The sequence below is a fragment of the Eleginops maclovinus genome, chromosome 11 (assembly GCF_036324505.1).
Source record: "Eleginops maclovinus isolate JMC-PN-2008 ecotype Puerto Natales chromosome 11, JC_Emac_rtc_rv5, whole genome shotgun sequence".
Taxonomy (NCBI): Eukaryota; Metazoa; Chordata; class Actinopteri; order Perciformes; family Eleginopidae; genus Eleginops; species Eleginops maclovinus.
In genome coordinates this window covers 10,065,630-10,086,231 of record NC_086359.1, presented here as the reverse complement: position 1 = coordinate 10,086,231, position 20,602 = coordinate 10,065,630, and the positions used below count along the sequence as shown (strand labels likewise).

Below are 20,602 nucleotides of genomic sequence, written 5' to 3'. Positions count from 1 at the left end.
TACTATCATAATCATGTGTTGTGTAAGTGTTCTATAATTTATGAACACTGGATGCTCTTTTCATAAGTTGACTTTGAAATGGGTATGTATATATGATGATACAGCAATGAATGAAAATGTTCCAGAATTTGAAAAAAAGTTATATTTAGAGGTAGAAAAATGAATTAGCAGGTCAGGTGTGTTGTAATGCATAGAAACTTGCAAAAACAACACATTTGTACGTTAATGGAGAGCAGGATTTAAAAGTCATAGTTTTGGTCAACTGCTGTAATAGTAGCCACTTCTTTAACACTATCTTCATGCCTCTTGGTTATTAAACTAACCACACACTGTTATTCCGATAGAAAGTTAAAGCGGGGTTAATGTGGTAACGTCAGCTCCTCTGGGAACAGCCCTGTCTCCAGCAGCAACAACCTCCACCTGACAGCAGCTTTCAGAGGAAACATGGCGGCCCGAGTCCTTCAAAGTGTGGGCAAAGGCCTTAAACAGACGAAAAACAGGCTTCAGACAAACGGGCAGGTCACGATTCTCGTAAGGTTAGACTTTTGGAACTGTTCTTCAACAACACAAATGTTTACATGCTACTTGTATTGCGTTTATCTTTCGTAAAGTTTCACACAAATAATAAAAGTTCGGTACGCTAGGTTGCTAAGCTAACGTATGGACGTTGGTTACGTTTAGATCTCGGTGCTACGTAGCTAGCACTAGCCCTCTAACTCTAAAGTTGCTAACTTTGGTCTAATTATTACCCTGCCATTAACTTGGAAGGCAACTTGTGCAGGCACCCATTCTTGTGCAACTAATAAGTGTGTGTTTAGAGTTATAATTATCATGTGCAGGAAAATCACAACTTTTTATATCTGCCAAATTTCAAGGTCACAATAAATGAATCTGACAACTTGTTTTGATAAGTGAGTGACCCAGTTTCATGCTGCAGCAGTTGTGTGTCCCAACCATATTCTGAAGATAAGATCCAAAATAAAGCTGTGTGCAATGTTTACATCTGAAACTGCAGTGTAATGTTAGTTAAAGGGTAGTAAAATCTGCTTTTAAAGCACTGTGTAAAATAAAAGTGTTTGCGATCAGCTGGCAAACAGCCAAATGAGTGTTTTCTGATAAACATAAACAGTAGGTAAACATTGCATAGAGGTGTTGATGGCACTTTTAAATTGAGTTTAATATCAGAAAACTATCCTAATGTGGGACAGGTGCGCATGAGTCTGTGTAACTAAGCCTCAGGTTATGTGCAGTATTTACAGCTTATAGCCCTCTCTGTTGTTGGCCTTAGAAGATATTTGTGCAAATCTCTTAGTTTACCACGGCACTGACTAGTAAACAACACATTTTATGCACCTTAGTTTTGTTAAGAGAAGTTGTTGTTTTTCTGAGAAAAGAAGATCTGAAAGCAATTTCCACCAGAGATGTTCGACTGCACTACTATGAACTAGCAGAGCAGTGTACTGAAGAGCCAAATCATTGGATGTGTCAGTGACTTTAAAAACTACAGTAGAATAGAAACTTTTTTTTCTCCTATCACCTCAGGAGCCTCTCAGGTTTCGGTGAGGACAGCTGGTTCAAGTCTCTGTTTGTCAGAAAGGTAGACCCTCGAAAAGATGCTCACTCACATCTGCTCGCCAAGAAGGAAGACAACAATCTGTACAAAATACAATGTATGTATTGTGTGTGTGATTGTTATGGTGACACATTGAAAATATAACCCTGACTGCAAGTTTTCAAGTGATATAAGATGGATTGATATATGTCACTTTTTTCCCTGAACAATCTTTTAGTATTCTTGGAGTCTGCATTATCAACTCATGTTGTGTTGTTTCCTTGCAGTTCACAATGTCAAGCCTGAGTGCCTTGATGATTACAATGAACTTTGGTAAGAAGTCCTTGTCTCTTAATTACCTTCACTAAGATGTGTTGTCACGCGGCTGACACAATACGGATCTTTGGTCGTTTATGTGTGTGTGTTGTGTTTACCCTTAGTGCAGACATCTTGCCTTCCATTCACGCTGACCCTGAATACCCTTGTGAGCTGGTGGGCACCTGGAACACGTGGTACGGAGAGCAGGATCAGGCTGGTAAGACCATCAAGCTCCATATCTAAATACACATGTGCATGTAATAAACCTGTTTGTGGATGAAAGTTACACACTTCCTTAAGTATCAGTTGATGAATCAATCAACAAATGAATGAATTGTATGAAAAGTCGTTGAACAAGCAAAACGATTCCAGCTTGTGCAAGTGTGTTTTTCTTTATTTTTTTTACGTATCACGGTAAATTAAATAATTCTTTGAAATCATGTTAAAAAAAGTTAAGGATCCTGGGGTTCAGAGAAACTCATCGCACGTGGTCTGGAGAGATAAAAGAAACTATACATTTAATGTAAAATAATATATTTTTTCGAAGAGAGCTGCATTATTTTGGCTCTTCTGCTCCCTCTATTCTAGTTCACCTGTGGAGATATCGGGGAGGATACCCGGCTCTCACTGAAGTCATGAGCAAACTCAGGCAGAATAAGGTAAAGGGTGCTCAGATTAGTTTACTGGCAGGTGGCACCCCTCAAAGTAGATCCATCGGTCATTTATCCACCCATATGTTTCACCATCTTTATGTGTGATTTTCCAGCTGTTTGGTGTGATTGTAATTAAGGGGCAATTATCTTTAAAACTTATTAGATTTAATTGTATTTGCAAGAATGTGCAGGTAATGGACACGGTCCTGCGTTATCCATTGTGTATATTATTGTTTAATCTCAGAAATGGTGTGATTTTATTGATATTCTGCAAGTACTGTAGCTGAATTCATCATCTTAATCTTCCCCTGCTCCCTGACCAATGTTAAATATCATCACAGATGTATTTGTTTGTAGGCTGAGGCAGATTCACAGAGTGATGTGTTGTTTGTGGTTGCTGTAGGAGTTTACGGACTACAGGAAGGAGCGTGGGAAGATGCTGCTGTCTCGTAGGAACCAGCTGCTGCTGGAGTTCAGTTTCTGGAACGAGCCCGTTCCTCGCCCAGGACCCAACATCTATGAGCTCCGATCGTACCAACTCAGGGTAACTCCAAAGAAAATGTATCATCTTCATCCCATTATGCAGAAATTTGTGAAATATATGTGATATCTTATTTCTTACTCTTCCCTTCACATTCGTAGCCTGGGACGATGATCGAGTGGGGAAATTACTGGTAAGTCAGAACGTTTTTTAATTTTCAGAACTTTTTAAATGTTCTCTTTTTTTATATAGCATAAGAAACTCATCAAATTGGATTTATTTTCGGAAAGTTAGTCTAAGCATCTAGTCTGACGAGTGTTGTGATTGCAGAGCTACCATTATTACAGTATTTACTATTTAAAAAGTTCCTCACTACTATTTTATTGGTTTCACAGATTGTAGCAGATGAATATCAGTCAACGGTACTTTTTGGGTACACAATCTATGCATGACTCCTAAGCATGACAAGATATATCTCACAATGTGTAGATGTCCAACATAATTTAACTTGTACAATGTGTATAATATATGTCCGTATCGGATGTCATTTGATATAAATGATCAGGAAATGTGCCTGCCAATGTAAATGAAACAAACATGCTTTAAAACAAGGATCTTGAACGAGGTTGTTACCTGGAAATTTGTTTATGTGATTTAAAGAAATTATTTGGATATGTGAATGTCAGTTTCATCGGAACTTTAGAGCGGGTTTCTAATTAATGCTGATGGTTTAATCAATACAAACCTTTAATTAAATGTTGTACATGGTTTTTTTATGTATCATAACTCTTTGGTGCTCTGCAGGGCGCGTGCCATTGAGTTTCGCCAGCAGAACCAAGAGGCGGTGGGAGGCTTTTTCTCACAGATTGGAAGTCTTTACACTGTTCACCACTTATGGGGTGAGCATGTTTCAAAGTGTTGGTTTCAAAGTTTGCCGTTTAAAGACATTGATAAATGCATCACTGTTTCACAAATGATTAAAAAATGTGTTTTTAATATACATACACAAGAGCATCTTTGATGTCGCCTTGACATTTTTCCACCAAGTATTTGTGTTGTCAGGAAATGTACTACGTGCTTAATGTATTATATGCACAATCTTCTTTTCCTCATTTTTAAGCTTACAAAGACCTTCAGTCCAGAGAAAACACCAGAAACTCGGCCTGGCAGCATGACGGCTGGGATGAAGTTGTTTATTACACAGGTAGGTCTTGGGTTGTTGTATTATCCCTCCTACCCTAACCTGTCTGGAGTGCTGTTTTTACACCTTTTGACATTGTAGATGCATGAAAAGAAGACACAAGAAGAAAGTAGGTCAGATGAAAGGAAACATTTTTAAACATAGTGATGCTTCCTTTCATCATATGGATCCAAAAAAGTGGCAATAAAGGATAGGTGATGCTCTTGATGATTTGATCCAAGATACCACAGTGCATTTAAACAGATTGTCCTCTTTACTATGTAATTTAATTCCTATTGAATATTTCGCACATCTGCATAACACATTCATCTGTTTCTAATACTGTTGTTTCTTCACACTCTACAGTCCCTCTTATTCAACACATGGAGTCTAGAATAATGATTCCCATGAAGAATTCGCCCTTGAAGTGAGCACAAACGCCGGGGGAGCCTCTCTACAGTCACTGAGTCGCACTTTGAAGAGTGTGACCAACCATCAGATGTTCACTGCATAACATCAACATGCTGTTTCAGTTTTCTTTTTCTTCTTTGTTTCGTTACTGTACTTTTCTTTGTGGGCCTAGATGTCTTAATTCTGATCCATTATAGCGCTTTTTGTAGACCAAAATTAATTTACATGCCCCTCCTCTTTACTGTCTCTCTTTTGTAGTGTCAGGTAGTAAGAGCCTTATTTTGACATGATGTTATGCAATCTTCAGTGTCTGTGTGTTACCAGGTATGAGATGAAACATCAAGCAGTTCTAGTGCTGGTCACCAGGGCTGAAAATATCGGAAGGTCTTTCAGGAAAATGACACGCAAGCCTAATTGCACTAGCATTAATAACAACTCAAACAAGACTGCCTCCAGTTTCACATAACAAAAACATTGCATTGACACCTCAATATTGGTATGAATCGGAAAGCGTCTTATGTGTTACAGTTGATGGTCAGTTTTTTAGGAGCATGATATTTATAAATCAGTGTTCAAGAATGTAAGCTGATGAGATAGAGGCCTGTGTTGTAGGGCTACATTCAGACTACCGTTAGTATTCAGTAAAAGTAAATTGGTATACACCTATTTGGAAAAATGACTTAATGTTTACATGGCTTTGATGCAGCCAACCAAATATGTTGTGTACCAATTGTTTGAATCAAAATAATTCGGCCCAGTTTGTGTCTCCTCCGTTAAACTGACTACATCTCCTTCTGTTCTAACTTTAACATCATGACACTTCTGCCTCTTCCAGTCGTGAAGAGGGGGACAATATGATTCAAATGATTAGAGCATGTTTTTGATTTCTGCATAACTAATCATACCTACAAATTGCTGTCCACTGACGGGTTTAAACCAATTAATGCCAACATTGTGACTGTGTGCTCTAACTGAGATTAATGTCGTTTTTTAAATGGTCAGATTATAGAAATACATTGTGGGTTTAAGTCTCTGGCTTGGTCAATACTGTATTTGTAAATGAAGTGGGTTTAATAAACTATCTGATGTTGATGATCAGTCAGAGAGGTAAGAAGTAAAACTCAACGTGGTGAATGTGAATTGCAGTGATTTCATGATATTAGTTGTACATAATGAATTAAACTTCTGATGAAAATGAAAAGAAAAAAGGCTTGGTCTCCTTTTATCGTGTATTTTTTAAATGATAGTAAAATTACCATAATAAGTCAGTCGCTAATGTGACGTAATCCGCGCGTCGTCTTGGGTGTGACTTGTGTTGCCTTCAGTGTACATCGGAAATCTCAGGTGCACAATAAAAAGCTGCGACAACGTGATTGATCATTGCATAAAATGCTGTTTTCCAGTTGATTATAATTAAAGATGGCAGATTGCCTACCCATGAACAGTCAGGTGACATGTTGTAAAACAATAGTAGACCTATTTATAAGAGATAACCGTTGCTTCATTAACTTTCTTAGTTACAGTTTGGATATATTTGCAAAACATACTGATGTGTACGCACAAACCAAGAATAAACACACCAGAGAAATGTAAACCATGCAAACTTTTACAGACATTCAATCATAAATACACTTGATTCTTTAGTAGCAGGACTTTAACTTAAAAGTTAGACTAAACACCTCCAATTTATCCAATACGTTTTTTTAATTGTATGTTTTTTTTAACACTGCTTTTTCTTTCTTTATGTGCATTGTTGTGACACTGGGTTTATTGGATCCCCTAGGATTATTTTCAATGGTGTAGAGCAGTTAAGTAGATTTACTTAAGTACTGTCCTTTGAGAGACGCATACTTTACTGGAGTATTTCAGTTTTTTGCTAACGTGTAATTCTACCCCACAATTCCGAGATAAATCGTGTACTTTTACTTCACTACATTCATTTAATCTCTTTAGTTACCTTGGATTAATTATGTGAAATATATTCAACATTTAAATAAGACTTCAGTTGAACCTGGAGTAAATCAACAATCTACCCTGCAGCATATAAAGTAATTAAAACTAGCTGTAGCTTTACCGGCTTTGATAACCACTTTAAAGCATCAATAATTATAATCAAAACATATAATGTATATTATTTTGAAAAAGGTGAATCTGCATACTTAACACCTTTACTTTTAGTACTTAAAGTATATTTAGATGCCAATGCTCTCCTTTTACGTGAGTACACCCCCCATTTTGGGATAAATGAAATACTTTTTATCTTATTTTATCTGAACATGAACGATGAGTTTGAAACTGTTTAGAATGTAATGTCCGAGCCTAGAGCTGTTACGTAAAGGCAGCACGAGAACACGTGCTGGAGCCTTCTGGAAGCCGACGCTCCTTTCCTCAGCGCCCGAGAAGTGCGAACTCCCTTCCAGCGTTTCTTTTTACTTTGACTCCGCTGGTTGAGCTGCTTCGCCATGTCTGCCGTTAAATCTCTGAACCCGAAAGCGGAGGTGGCCAGGGCCCAGGCCGCACTCGCAGTTAACATCAGTGCCGCTCGGGGGCTCCAGGATGTGCTGAAAAGTAACCTGGGACCGAAGGGGACCATGAAAATGTGAGTGGAGCCCTTTGTGCAGCATGCGTGCTAAGCTAACAATGCTAACGTAGCTAATGTTAATGCTAGCTGCAATTCACCGGCAGATTGTCTCCACACGTGCTACTGAAATCACCAGATGATGAATGTATTTGGGCGTTAGAAAGCCTTCCCTTCGTCCCCATGATTTTTTTTATCCGCTTCGTAAAGAAATGTGTTCAATTTTAGGCCCCTAAAGACTATATGGATAACGGATTTTAGCGGCGCACGTTGCCCTGCCCAGTCATCGTCACGATCGGTTTTGACAACCACCAAGCTAGCGTTAGCATGTTAGCAATAGCCGGTTAGCTGATATCGTCATAATAAACCTCGTATATGACTCAGTATCAAAAAGTGACTTTAGATTTAACTCTACGTTAACTAGTTGGCTTAATAAGATAAATAAATTCCTTCATAACTGTCTTTTTAATGGTGGTAGTAATATAATTCAGCATCAGGAGTATTATTTCAGGAAGTTCAGTCTGCAGCTTCTGCATGTCAGCCAGTGAATATTCATTGTTTTTGCTGACTGAACATGCATGCAAGGCTCAATGAACATGAATGCAAGATGAAACCGATCAATTGTATTAATTGCACAGGGAACACCCCAGGATGCTATCGTAGCTCCCCTGGTCTCTTGTTTCTGTGCTACAGTAAATCTGATCTGTACCTCTGCATTAGGAGAGCCCTCTCCTCACCAAATGTATTCAACGGATCAGAACAGAACTTAATACCACTGAACCATTAATCAAAACATGTTTAAGCTTGTATAAATGTGGCTGTGGATTGTTGCGCACCAGCTTTTGCTTTGTTAACATTAACCCTTTCCTGTCCTTGGTATGCAGGTTGGTGTCTGGCGCAGGAGACATAAAGCTGACCAAAGACGGAAATGTCTTGTTACATGAGATGGTAAGTAAATGCTAAGCTGTGGATTACATTTACCAACCCTGTCCTACATTGTTGGACCTCCTTGGGCTCTCTTCTTCATTGGTGGGATTGACCACACCCCTAACTCATATGTTTGCTATATCTGCCTGTGTCAAGTTATTGTACTCTATCAAAGCCCATGTTTGGACTGTTATATTTATGATTTAATATTGTATATTTTGTATCATAATGATTTAAGGATGTATTGTTTAAAAAATCTTGCACCCTCATTCTTCATTAAAGCATTAGTTGCATCAGCCCTGTTTACGTTTTCTATGTGGGAAAGAGTTTTGCATGATGTCTAAGGCTTTCGGTTGTGCACTTTGTAGCAAATTCAGCACCCGACAGCATCCCTCATTGCTAAAGTTGCCACAGCCCAGGATGACATCACAGGAGACGGGACCACCTCGAATGTCCTCATCATCGGCGAGATGCTGAAGCAGGCTGACCTCTACGTGTCGGAGGTAAAAGACGGCCGTTTGTCATTGCAAAAGTTCTAAATTCAATGTCCCTGTCTGACACTACCCAGAATGTACACTTTTAAAAAACCTAACTATATTGACATGTAAATCTCATAAATGCGTGTCAATATCCACGATTCAGAATTGGATTCATTTTCTTACTATAACTTGATTTGATTTCGTGCTGCAGGGTCTTCATCCCAGAATCATTGCTGAGGGCTTTGAGTCAGCGAAAGAGAAAGCCTTGGCTCTTCTGGAGGACTTGAAAGTGACACAGGAAATGGACAGAGAGACCCTCATCCACGTAGCTCGCACCTCCCTCAGGACCAAGGTCTATGCAGAGCTGGCCGACCTCCTCACTGAGGTGAGACTCGAGAGCCTGGAGCTCAGTGTGTGAAGTGCTGACGGGCAGGATTTGATCCTTTGGCACCAAACAAACTGTTTTCTCTATTATTGATACTTTTAGTTGATTTATGTATCCCTTTTGGCTGTGAACTGTCAAATAATGGTAAATGTCGATCCTTGGCTATCATAGCCTAAAGTGATGCCAGTCAAACAACCTCTAAAGGTCTTGAGCTGGGTGTCATTTCCTGACATCTTTTTTTATATGTTGGTGTGATATAGGGCTGCTATATCACACCAATGCGTGGTTATTTTAGTAATCTAGTGTCCTATGTATTGTGTAATGTATGAGGAATACCTTACCTTTATCAAAGAGCAATAGAAGATTTACAAAAGACAAAATAAGATGGGTCTTATAATGTGAACCTTTCAATGCTTGAATTGCATTCAATTTAAAATCTTACCTCTATACCTTTTTTAAATAGGACATTTTTATAAATTCAAAAACAAATCAGTTAAGTTATTTCAAGTCACTTAGAAAAAGATGCATTTCTTGTGTGAAATGAGAATAACAAATAATTTCAACCCTTGTGTGATGTGATTCTCTGCAGGCTGTAGTCGATGCTGTGCTGGCCATCTCCAAACCTAATGAGCCCATTGATCTGTACATGGTGGAAATCATGGAGATGAAGCACAAGACCGACTGCGACACACAGTAAGTTTGAATACGAATTGAAATTACAGAGAATAAGTATCCATTTACTGACGGTGGTGCAGGGCGTATGGGGATCCCAGATATTTGAGGGCTGTTGCTGTTTCATCTCTCAGGCTGATCAGAGGTTTGGTGTTGGACCACGGTGCCCGACACCCGGACATGAAGAAGAGGGTGGAGGATGCCTACGTTCTGACCTGCAACCTCTCTCTGGAGTATGAAAAGACAGAAGTCAACTCCGGTTTCTTCTACAAGAGCGCAGAGGAGAGGGAGAAGCTTGTAGCTGCAGAGAGGAAGTTTATCGAGGATCGCGTGCAGAAAATAATCAGCTTCAAGAACCAAGTCTGTCCCAATGGAGAGAAGGGGTTCGTCGTCATTAACCAGAAGGTATGCTCAAAGCGCTCAATTTTTATAAAAACTCGAGGGATTTTGTAAATAAAGACTGAATGAAACCTTTATTGATTGCACAGAGAACACCCCAGGATGCTATCGTAGCTCCCCTGGTCTCTTGTTTCTGTGCCACAGTAAATCTGATCTGTACCTCTGCATTAGGAGAGACCCCTCCTCACCAAATGTATTCAACGGATCAGAATAACACTCACTACTGCCCACACTGACACAAGTGCCCCTCATCTCTTGCTGCAATGATAAATATATACGTTTCCTGCTTTCTGTGTATTGTGCAGGGCATCGACCCGTTCTCCCTGGACGCCCTCGCCAAGGAAGGCATCGTAGCCCTGCGCCGGGCAAAGAGAAGGAACATGGAGAGGTGAGACTAATACATTACTTCTATTCTATTTTAAACATAAGTGGCTCTGATTTTCATTGGGGGGGCTTTGAGACTCTTACTAGTTTTGCTCAACATCCCCCAGATTAAATATGTCCGACATGCACAGATTTTCCTGGTTTCAAAAGGAATAAAGTGCAATTACCGGACGGAAACTCTGCCATGATCACATAGCGCCTGCCCATTAACTGTTTTACTTTTCTTGACCATAAGGGAGCGCCCTTTAACTAACAAGTGGGAAAAGGAGTGCATAGTGCTTCATTATAATAAGTCCAATGTGTGATTTTGCTTTTATGTCTTATCTGTTATCAAAGATATGAAGGTTTTTTTTTTCTGGGGCTCGCATTTTATACTAGTAATGTATATAAATTGCTTTGATCCTGAGATGATGCTTCACTACATTTTGTTGAGTGGTTAAACATGTCAATTAACCCAATATTTTCTTTCATTATTGATTTAGGTGTTCTTTTTTCTCAAAGTCCAGTTTTTCAAAGCCCAAATGTATTTTGTTTTTGTAAGCCCACAATCCAAAGGTATCTTGTGGAATGAGATATAAAAGAAGGAAATGCTATTTAAATGATTGTTTTTCAAAATAGCTGACCTTGCACCGTCTTCATACTTTCTTTTGCAGTTGGTGATGTTTGTCATCCTAATTTACATTCACATCCTTTACGAGGGCTGTGTTTTAAACACTGTCTGTCTTTTCCCTCGGCAGGCTTACCCTTGCTTGCGGTGGCATTGCCATGAATTCAATTGAGGACCTCACACCCGAGTGCTTGGGACACGCTGGGTTGGTTTATGAACACACACTGGTGAGTACCTATCTGCGTTTTTTTCTGGGTGTAATGTTTTTAAATACGTTTTTCGTGTAATAGAATATTGAGGCAGCGTTGTTAATCTGCCCCCTATCCTGTTTGCAGGGAGAGGAGAAGTACACATTCATCGAGAACTGTAGCAACCCTCGCTCCGTCACCCTGCTGGTGAAGGGACCCAACAAACACACACTCACACAGATTAAAGATGCTGTGAGGGATGGTCTGCGGGCAGTCAAGAACGCCATAGAAGATGGTAAGACCATCCAAGATGTCGGTCATCTGACTTTGTTTTATCAGTGTTATGGAAATGTGATTTTACTGGGGGCAAACTTGTGGAAAAGGGATTTGGTTACTTGATTTGTTTTGCTTAACCACCAATGTGTTCCTAATTTAAAATTTATAAATGTCAGTTTATCTGTATGTTATGCTTTTGTAGAATGAAGTTTGTGTCCTCTGCACAGCGAACACCCGGGGATGCCCACATGGCTCTCCCTGGCTCTCATGTCTGTGCTACAGTGACTCTGAACTTTTCCTCTGCATTAGGAGCGTTCCAGTCTCTCCTACATGTATTAACTGATCAGAACAAACTCCTGTGATTGCCTTTTAGTTGCACGTGGTTTTATGCCTTATTACCCAGAGAATTTAAACTTGTGTTTTCTAAATATCTTCTTTCCCTCTTGGTCTCTTCAGGCTGTGTGTTGCCTGGTGCAGGTGCATTCGAGGTGGCTGTGGCCGACGGTCTGGTGAAACACAAGCCCAACGTGAAGGGCAGAGCCCAGCTGGGAGTCCAGGCATTTGCAGATGCTCTCTTAGTCATCCCCAAGGTAAAGGATTTCTACTTTCTTCCCAGGTTTCAAGTGTTTTAATGGGTTTTAAACTCTTCTCCTTCTAAAGCTACACATTTGACAGGAACATTTTTAAACAGAATCTTCCTCTGCTGGCATTCTCACTGTATTGACCTGTGTGTATTTTAATTCTTCATTATAGGTTTTGGCCGTGAACTCTGGCTACGACCCACAGGAAACCCTCCTGAAGCTGCAGACAGAGTACAAAGAGTCTGGTCAGCTTGTTGGAGTAGACCTCAGCACAGGTCAGAACCACAGCACTCTATAGACGGAAGATAGTGAAATGCGATTATGTATAACACAAGAACTCCACAATACAGGACTTCATATGTTTCTGTTTCTTCAAAACCAACCAAAAAAAAGCTTTTTTTAAACCGTTTCTGTTGTCTGTCACTCATTTATCACAGAACAGATGCACTGCTTTCTGTTCAAAAATGTTTTTCTAACTTGATTTCTGTTGTTCTTCAGGGGAACCCATGGTGGCCGGAGAAGCAGGCGTTTGGGATAATTACAGCGTAAAGAAACAGCTTCTCCATTCATGGTGAGTAACATATTTCTAAACCGTAGAAGACTGATTGAATATTTTAAATTCTACCCATCAATCTCTTACGTGACATTTTATTCCTTTACAGCACGGTCATTGCCAGCAACATCCTGCTGGTGGATGAGATCATGCGAGCTGGAATGTCTTCTCTGAAGGGTTAAAGGTCATGAGAAGAAGCCGCAGCTGTTGTCATACTCGGAGGGATAGTTGTTAACCCGACGGTTCAACGCGTTCCCGCTCTAGGAACTCTGAAACCTCCCCCCCGGTCAGATGGATAGCCCACTGTAATCCCACGGCCTCCATCACAGCGGCAGTCAGAAACCATTGTTATGCTTGTCACAGGTTTTTTTTTCATGGATTTGTCAACGCCTCCCTTTTTGATTGGTTTATTTATGCGATTTTGTTAAAAGCACTGACTCCTGCCACTCGGTTCTGTTTCTACCCATTAAAGATGTTCATGGCTCTTGAAAGATGTGGTTGTTGTTTGTCTTTGAAGAATAATTCTATGTGTTGAACATTTCTAGAGAGAGAGAGAGAGCGTGTCCAATTGAACAATATACTTTTCTGGTTTAAAGAGTGCACAAAAGTCATGAAAACAATGAGCTGTTAAAATAGTGACCCACAACTAAATATTGAAATGTAATGTCAATCTAGAAATAATTTCCATTGTTTGGTACTTGAACTTAAGCGTTTTCTGCTGTTTCCTCTTGACTCTTCGATGAAAATGATTTTACTTTGAACTCCCAATAAAATCAAAGCTTTCCAATATACAATACTTTGACTTAACTTCTCTACCAGTTGCATAAAAAAATCCCACACAAATGCATTAGAAAGAAAATATCCCATCTATTCCTATTTGATATAAGAGGTATTTATTTGCTACATATTTAAATTAGGATGATCATGAACTGCTCAAAAACCCTGTGTGATGGATTGCATTTGTTGAAAGATCAGTTTAGCAATAATGCACTTTAATGTTACTCGACGATAATTTAGTATCAGCATTCATTATTTTCGAATGAACCATTAACTCATTTATCAGCAGCTGTTTTTGTAAGTATAAAACGTGTCGAATACATTGCATTGACACTTACAACGCCAAGTTAAATAATTTAAAATAACGCGTGCATAAAATAAAATGCCACTATTCAGGACTTTAGGGGTTCCGATGATACCGTTAATTTATCTTAATACATTCATGATTCTTGCCATGGAAAAAGTAATACAAATGAACTATTGTGCTCTGAGTTTTTATAAATTGGCGGAACTTTTTATTTTCTACGGAACTGTTTTTCGTTGAACCCATATCCGGTACGGTGGTGAAATCTGTCCGACAGAAATGTAACCATTAAATTGAAGTTTGAGAAGTTCTGCTGCATGTTTACTCTTTTAAACTTGCAGGTGTATAAAACGCTATATATATGCTTAATGGTAAATCACTGTAAGCTAAAACTTGCTTGTCAAAATGGACGTTAGAGTAGCGTTCTTCCTATCTGCTGTGTTTTCACTGTCAGCTGCGGGTAAGAAATCACATTTCTGAACAAACCAAAACATAAATCATACTAATACTGAATCAGCATGATGGACACGTTTTCTCCCTGTACACGACAGCGGATGAGATGGTGAATGTATCCGGAGGCAAGATGTTAATGGGAACCAGTGCAGCTGATGGGAAAGATGGAGAGGCCCCCATCAAGGAGGTTAAAGTGCAGTCCTTTAAAATAGACAAATACCCGGTGACAAATACTGATTTCAGGTAAGAAAACTTCAGAAATGATAAGAAATTGTTTCAGTGTTGGAAGAAGTATTCAAATCCTTTCCTGAATGTCCTTAAAATGCTCCACTACAAGTAAAAGTCCTGATTTTAAAACGTTACTAAAGTGAGATGTTTTAGCTTCAAAATTGAAGTACAATACTTGAGTAAATGTACTTAGTTACTTTCCACCGTAGAGCTGAATGAGTTCAAAATAATAAATCAAAACCACTGACTTGGCCTTTATTCCCCACAGAGACTTTGTGAGAGCGCAGAAGTACAAAACTGAAGCTGAGACGTTTGGTTGGAGTTTTGTGTTCCAAGACTTTGTGCCAGAAGAGCTGAAGAGCAAAGTCACACAGAGGATTGAGGTACTGGGATTTTGGAGTAAAGTAAAACATACTCTTATTCTGACATGAACTGACCATTATTTAATCATTTAAATATAAATGTGATGTATATCTTTCCTTCCTATCCAGTCTGCTCCTTGGTGGCTGCCTATTGAGCGGGTGTTTTGGAGACAGGTGAGGTGACGAATGAAACCTTATCTCTTCCTTTGTATTTTGGTATCTATGCTAGAGTGCCTTCATTGTCTGCCTTTCAAACCTTTGACCCTCCCACTGTTCAGCCTGCAGGACCTGGTTCAGGCATTCGGGAGCGTCTGAGCTTCCCTGTGGTTCAGGTGAGCTGGAACGATGCTCAGGCGTTCTGCCGCTGGAAGGGCAAGAGACTCCCTACTGAGGAGGAGTGGGAGTGGGCTGCACGAGGGGGGCTGCAAGGTAAACACAGAGCAAAGAAGAAATATTATACGTGCCCCCATACGTTTTTATGAGGGCTGTGTAGTCACAAAAATCTGCCGACATGATGCGTATCATAATATAGTGGTTATGATTCAATATACAGTATTGCTTCACTGTCAGCGTGACCGATGTGTGGTGATTTTATCCTTTTAATATTAGGAAAATGATCGTGGTATTGAAAACTCACCATCATATGCTAAAAGTCTGAGTAAATAAGTTCACTTTTTATGCAATACGTGGGATCATAACCAGTATTTATCACAGTACAAGTCACATAAAATATCATAGCTACACTTTTTCTGCAATCTAAGCCTGTATCCCCAAACTTTAGAAATCAGGTGTGTTTTTCAGAATTGTTACAGTTTTACATCAAGAAAATACTGACATACAGTGGGGCAAAAAAGTATTTAGTCAGCCACCAATTGTGCAAGTTCTCCCATTTAAAAAGATGAGAGAGGCCTGTAATTTTCATCATAGGTATACCTCAACTATGAGAGACAGAATGAGAAAAGAAAATCCAGAAAATCACATTGTAGGATTTTTAATGAATTAATTTTCAAATTATTGTGGAAAATAAGTATTTGGTCAATAACAAAAGTTCATCTCAATACTTTGTTATATACCCTTTGTTGGCAATGACAGAGGTCAAACGTTTTCTGTAAGTCTTCACCAGGTTTCCACACACTGTTGCTGGTATTTTGGCCCATTCCTCCATGCAGATCTCCTCTAAAGCACTGATGTTTTGGGGCTGTCGCTGGGCAACACGGACTTTCAACTCCCTCCAAAGATTTTCTATGGGGTTGAGATCTGGAGACTGGCTAGGCCACTCCAGGACCTTGAAATGCTTCTTACGAAGCCACTCCTTCGTTGCCCTGGCGGTGTGTTTGAGATCATTGTCATGCTGAAAGACCCAGCCACGCTTCATCTTCAGTGCCCTTGCTGATGGAAGGAGGTTTTCACTCAAAATCTCACGATACATGGCCCCATTCATTCTTTCCTTTACACGGATCAGTCGTCCTGGTCCCTTTGCAGAAAAACAGCCCCAAAGCATGATGTTTCCACCCCCATGCTTCACAGTAGGTATGGTGTTCTTTGGATGCAACTCTGCATTCTTTCTCCTCCAAACACGACGAGTTGAGTTTTTACCAAAAAGTTCTATTTTGGTTTCATCTGACCATATGACATTCTCCCAATCCTCTTCTGGATCATCCAAATGCCCTCTAGCAAACTTCAGACGGGCCTGGACATGTACTGGCTTAAGCAGGGGGACATGTCTGGAACTGCAGGATTTAAGTCCCTGGCGGCGTAGTGTGTTACTGATGGTAGCCTCTGTTACTTTGGTCCCAGCTCTCTGCAGGTCATTCACTAGGTCCCCCCGTGTGGTTCTGGGATTTTTGCTCACCGTTCTTGTGATCATTTTGACCCCACGGGGTGAGATCTTGCGTGGAGCCCCAGATGGAGGGAGATTAGCAGTGGTCTTGTATGTCTTCCATTTTCTAATAATTGCTCCCACAGTTGATTTCTTCACACCAAGCTGCTTACCTATTGCAGATTCAGTTTTCCCAGCCTGGTGCAGGTCTACAATTTTGTCTCTGGTCTCCTTTGACAGCTCTTTGGTCTTGGCCATAGTGGAGTTTGGAGTATGACTGTTTGAGGTTGTTGACAGGTGTCTTTTATACTGATATCGAGTTCAAAAAGGTGCCATTAATACAGGTAACGAGTGGAGGACAGAGGAGCCTCTTAAAGAAGAAGTTACAGGTCTGTGAGAGCCAGAAATCTTGCTTGTTTGTAGGTGACCAAATACTTATTTTACCGAGGAATTTACCAATTAATTCATTAAAAATCCTACAATGTGATTTTCTGGATTTTTTTTCCTCATTCTGTCTCTCATAGTTGAAGTGTACCTATGATGAAAATTACAGGCATCTCTCATCTTTTTAAATGGGAGAACTTGCACAATTGGTGGCTGACTAAATACTTTTTTGCCCCACTGTACTTAAAGGGTTCTATTTTATACCATTTGTTTACATCTGCTTTTGATTAAAATCAATGAGCCAGAGCCATAATTGTGATTTACAGCTTCACAAGTCAAGGGTCGATGATGGGAAACTAGTTTTCATGAACATTTTTGTTAACAATCAGTATCAGTATCATTTTATTGTTTGTAATCCTCTTAAAATTGTCTTTCTTCTTGTGTTCCAGGTCGGATTTTCCCATGGGGAAACAAGTTCCAGGCCAACCGGACCAACCTGTGGCAGGTTAGCCAATGGCAATAATGCATGTTAATGTGTGAGAGTTTCCCATTAATTTCTGCAGGTTGTGGTAACTTTATTGAGCTAAAATTTCTGGTGCGACATTTTCTAAATGACATCAAACTTTTATGGTTTCACTTCAATCGCTTATTTGTATTCCAGAATAACTAAGAATTTTGCACAATCTGTGTTTGGTTCAACTTATTATTTAAATGAGTGAATGCCAACAGATATATATTGTCATGGTTTTCGCATAAGAAATATGTTTATGTGCTCCCATGTGAAAACTGTAAACACCTGCCTTATAAGAACGTAAATGTCTTCATGTTTTAGGGATCCTTTCCAGATGGAGACACTGCAGAGGATGGATACCATGGCGTCTCTCCTGTCACAGCATTTCCTCCTCAGAACAGTTATGGTAACTGTCCCAGTTTAAGTTATATTAACCTTTTTGAGATTATACAAGATTAGAAGTGCTACATTGTCCCAGAGATGTCTTAAAACAATAGGTGTGACAGAAATGTTCTTTGGATTCTTCCTGCAGGGCTGTATGATATGATGGGAAACACTTGGGAATGGACATCCACACCCTTTCCTGCAGCACAGCCACATTTTGTGCTGCGAGGCGGCTCCTGGATCGACACACTGGATGGTTCAGCCAATCATAAGGCGCGAATAACAACAAGGTATGATTTATAAAATACAGAAAAAACTTCTTTTTTTTGGTATGGCTTTCCTGACTGATGATGGTGTGTTTGTGTGTCCTGCAGGATGGGCAACACTCCAGACTCTGCCTCTGATAACCTGGGATTCAGGTGTGCTGCCAGCAAAGGAGAGAAACAAGGGAAGAAAAAAGACAAGACTGAACTGTAGCAACGCAGGAAATATAATGTGAAGGATAATAAAGTTCTTAGGAACCAAACAAAGAACAAGACAAAAAAACAAGGGACCAATCAGGTATCAGTGACTGACCGTGAATTTTATTAAATGGTGATGGTGACAGGAGTGTAGAATCACACTGTATTTCTCCTGTGGAGAACTTAGCTTTTTTACAAAAAAAAAATTGAAAATGATTAAAATGAGCTGGTAGCTTTTTTTCTATAACGTAGTGATTTACTGGCATTACTCAAGCGACTTGTTCCTCATGGAATAATTTCACTGACTGGGAGAAAGAGGACACTCACTGTCCATGGAACTCTTCCTTCCACTCGCTGGGATCTGTGTTTTGTTGAGGGTTTATGTGACTGGAGTGTAAACAAGTCCTTGAATTGGTCTCAGCGTTCTATAATCCTGTCTTTGTCTCTTTGTTTATTTTCTCATCACAAGAGGCCAGCTGAGTGGTCGTTTGGACTCGATCTGTTGAGCCCCGCATATTTTTCTAATCCAAACTCCAGTTTTATTTTAGTATCAAAGAGTTGGTTAAAGCCAAGAAATGGACAACTACTATTGATTTCACAATCCAGAGAAGTTATGCAAGGATTGAATTGTGTACCAGCATCATGTAGTGTTTATTCCTCAGGGAAATCAGAGCTGGCCCTTTTTGTTCTTGTAAAAATTGCAATATTTTGTCTTGTTAATGACTATTCTTCCCTTAAATATAATACTGAAACATTATAAGAGCACCTGGTCTATCAAAACTGGCACACAGAGGAAGTCTCCCACTGATTTTAATTAGGTTCAACCTTTTTTTAGAAGTTATTGTGGAAGATAAAAGATAAAATAATAACATCGGTTTTAGTTTCAAGACAGGATTCACCCATCTTATAAGGGGGTGACCTACTCCCTACAATGTATGTGTGTGTGTGTGTTGACATAACATTAGATGAGCAGTGTGACGCCCTGAATGTAATGGGACGTGTTAATGTGTATATTCCTCGTCTTAGTTGATGAATCACAATTTTGGCAAAGTATGTGTGCACTTACAAGGAATTCAATTCTTTTTATGCATTTCCCTCAATGTACTTAGACAGAAATAGACACAACTAGGAACCAGCTGAACAAATAAAGACAAATAATAGACAGGATTTTCACATGTCTGTGGAATACATAGATGGGTGTGTATGTAAATAAATGACAAACAATGATATAAAATATATTTACACAACTCAATTGTTAATGAAACAAACAAGGTTAGAGGGATGATTTATTGTCATTTTACAGTTGTACTCCCAAAAACTATTTTTATGATGGAGTGTGCAGGAGTGTCACAGCTTTAGGAAGGAAGCTGCTTGGTAGTCTGGTCCTACTTCTGTTTCTCTTGCCAGTCTGCAGCAGGACGGTTATTGTCCTTAATATCCTTGGGGCTTTTTCGTAGGAACCTTTTCACCCCAGTATCGCTGATGCTCGCTGGATGAGCACCAATCATAGACGGGCAGTTTTGATCACTCCCTGCATAGCCCCCCTTTCCCAAGCACATCCCATGCCAGTTTGTACAGTTTCTGGTCGGGATGCTTTGATACTCCGTTAAAGTCAAGAATTTTGGGTTTTCTTATGTTTGCCTAAATTATTCAGCCAACTTTGTCAGGTTGTTATTGATGCTGATCCCCAGTACGTTATTCTCTGAGTTTACTTTTTGATATTATTCTTCATATTTTTATCTCATTATGACGTCAATTCATTTTTGTAATCCGCCCAATCAGAATGTTCTTTAAATGGTTAACGATACAAGTAGTGCAGAGTATAAAACTAAGTCTATTTATAGCAATGGATATGCAGCATGTACAATTTATATTGACTGGACGGATGATATGTACATATTTTTTTGAAAAATGTATGTGGGATATTCGTCACCCAAAAATTACCCTCTTAACTCAACTGGAAAGAATGACTACTAATGGTGTTTTCCCCGAGTAATTTCAACTCAAAAAATAACTCAGTGACTCAAGCGAAGAGAGGAAAAAAAGTCACAACATAGAGATTCAATGGGCGTTACTTTGTCCCTGACTGTTAATTACTTAATTTTGTTTCCCTGGGCACTATCTCCAACCCTCTGCTCTGTCTATTTGCATTGCTTGATAAAACAACAGTTTAAATCAGGTATCCTGCGTCAGGCCTGAATAATCTGATTGTATAAAAAGGATCAAAAGCCCTCCTTCCTTTGTTCTCTATTGCAGGAGAAGGTATGTATTAACATCATGTGTTTGTATAACCAC

The 20,602-nt window shown here is 39.5% G+C and overlaps 3 protein-coding genes and 2 non-coding genes across 5 annotated transcripts; all 5 read left to right on the top strand.

The window, feature by feature from the left end:
* The first annotated feature begins 118 nt into the window (after positions 1-118).
* LOC134872164 (protein NipSnap homolog 2-like) lies at positions 119-5,804 on the top strand. Its single transcript, XM_063895331.1, has 10 exons — positions 119-536; positions 1,543-1,670; positions 1,840-1,885; positions 1,993-2,087; positions 2,459-2,529; positions 2,927-3,067; positions 3,166-3,197; positions 3,809-3,903; positions 4,125-4,208; positions 4,551-5,804. Exons 1-10 carry the CDS (start codon positions 445-447, stop codon positions 4,613-4,615), a joined length of 849 nt encoding a protein of 282 aa, XP_063751401.1. The 5' UTR covers positions 119-444; the 3' UTR covers positions 4,616-5,804.
* A 1,134-nt stretch (positions 5,805-6,938) lies between these two features.
* cct6a (chaperonin containing TCP1, subunit 6A (zeta 1)) lies at positions 6,939-13,115 on the top strand. The gene is made up of 13 exons (XM_063895818.1): positions 6,939-7,194; positions 8,058-8,121; positions 8,469-8,603; positions 8,791-8,964; positions 9,554-9,657; positions 9,771-10,041; positions 10,341-10,423; positions 11,157-11,253; positions 11,362-11,509; positions 11,947-12,080; positions 12,244-12,346; positions 12,570-12,642; positions 12,734-13,115. The coding sequence occupies exons 1-13, from the start codon at positions 7,058-7,060 to the stop codon at positions 12,804-12,806; spliced, it is 1,596 nt and encodes a 531-aa protein (XP_063751888.1). The 5' UTR covers positions 6,939-7,057; the 3' UTR covers positions 12,807-13,115.
* On the top strand, positions 7,804-7,938 carry LOC134872824 (small nucleolar RNA SNORA22). The gene has a single exon (XR_010166871.1). It is a non-coding gene; the product is annotated as a small nucleolar RNA SNORA22 (small nucleolar RNA).
* LOC134872826 (small nucleolar RNA SNORA22) lies at positions 10,117-10,251 on the top strand. The gene has a single exon (XR_010166872.1). It is a non-coding gene; the product is annotated as a small nucleolar RNA SNORA22 (small nucleolar RNA).
* Positions 13,116-13,953: 838 nt separating the features above from the next.
* sumf2 (sulfatase modifying factor 2) lies at positions 13,954-20,572 on the top strand. Its single transcript, XM_063895067.1, has 9 exons — positions 13,954-14,165; positions 14,257-14,401; positions 14,655-14,769; positions 14,878-14,922; positions 15,027-15,177; positions 17,401-17,456; positions 17,784-17,868; positions 17,995-18,136; positions 18,221-20,572. The coding sequence occupies exons 1-9, from the start codon at positions 14,111-14,113 to the stop codon at positions 18,321-18,323; spliced, it is 897 nt and encodes a 298-aa protein (XP_063751137.1). The 5' UTR covers positions 13,954-14,110; the 3' UTR covers positions 18,324-20,572.
* The last annotated feature ends 30 nt before the right edge of the window (positions 20,573-20,602 follow it).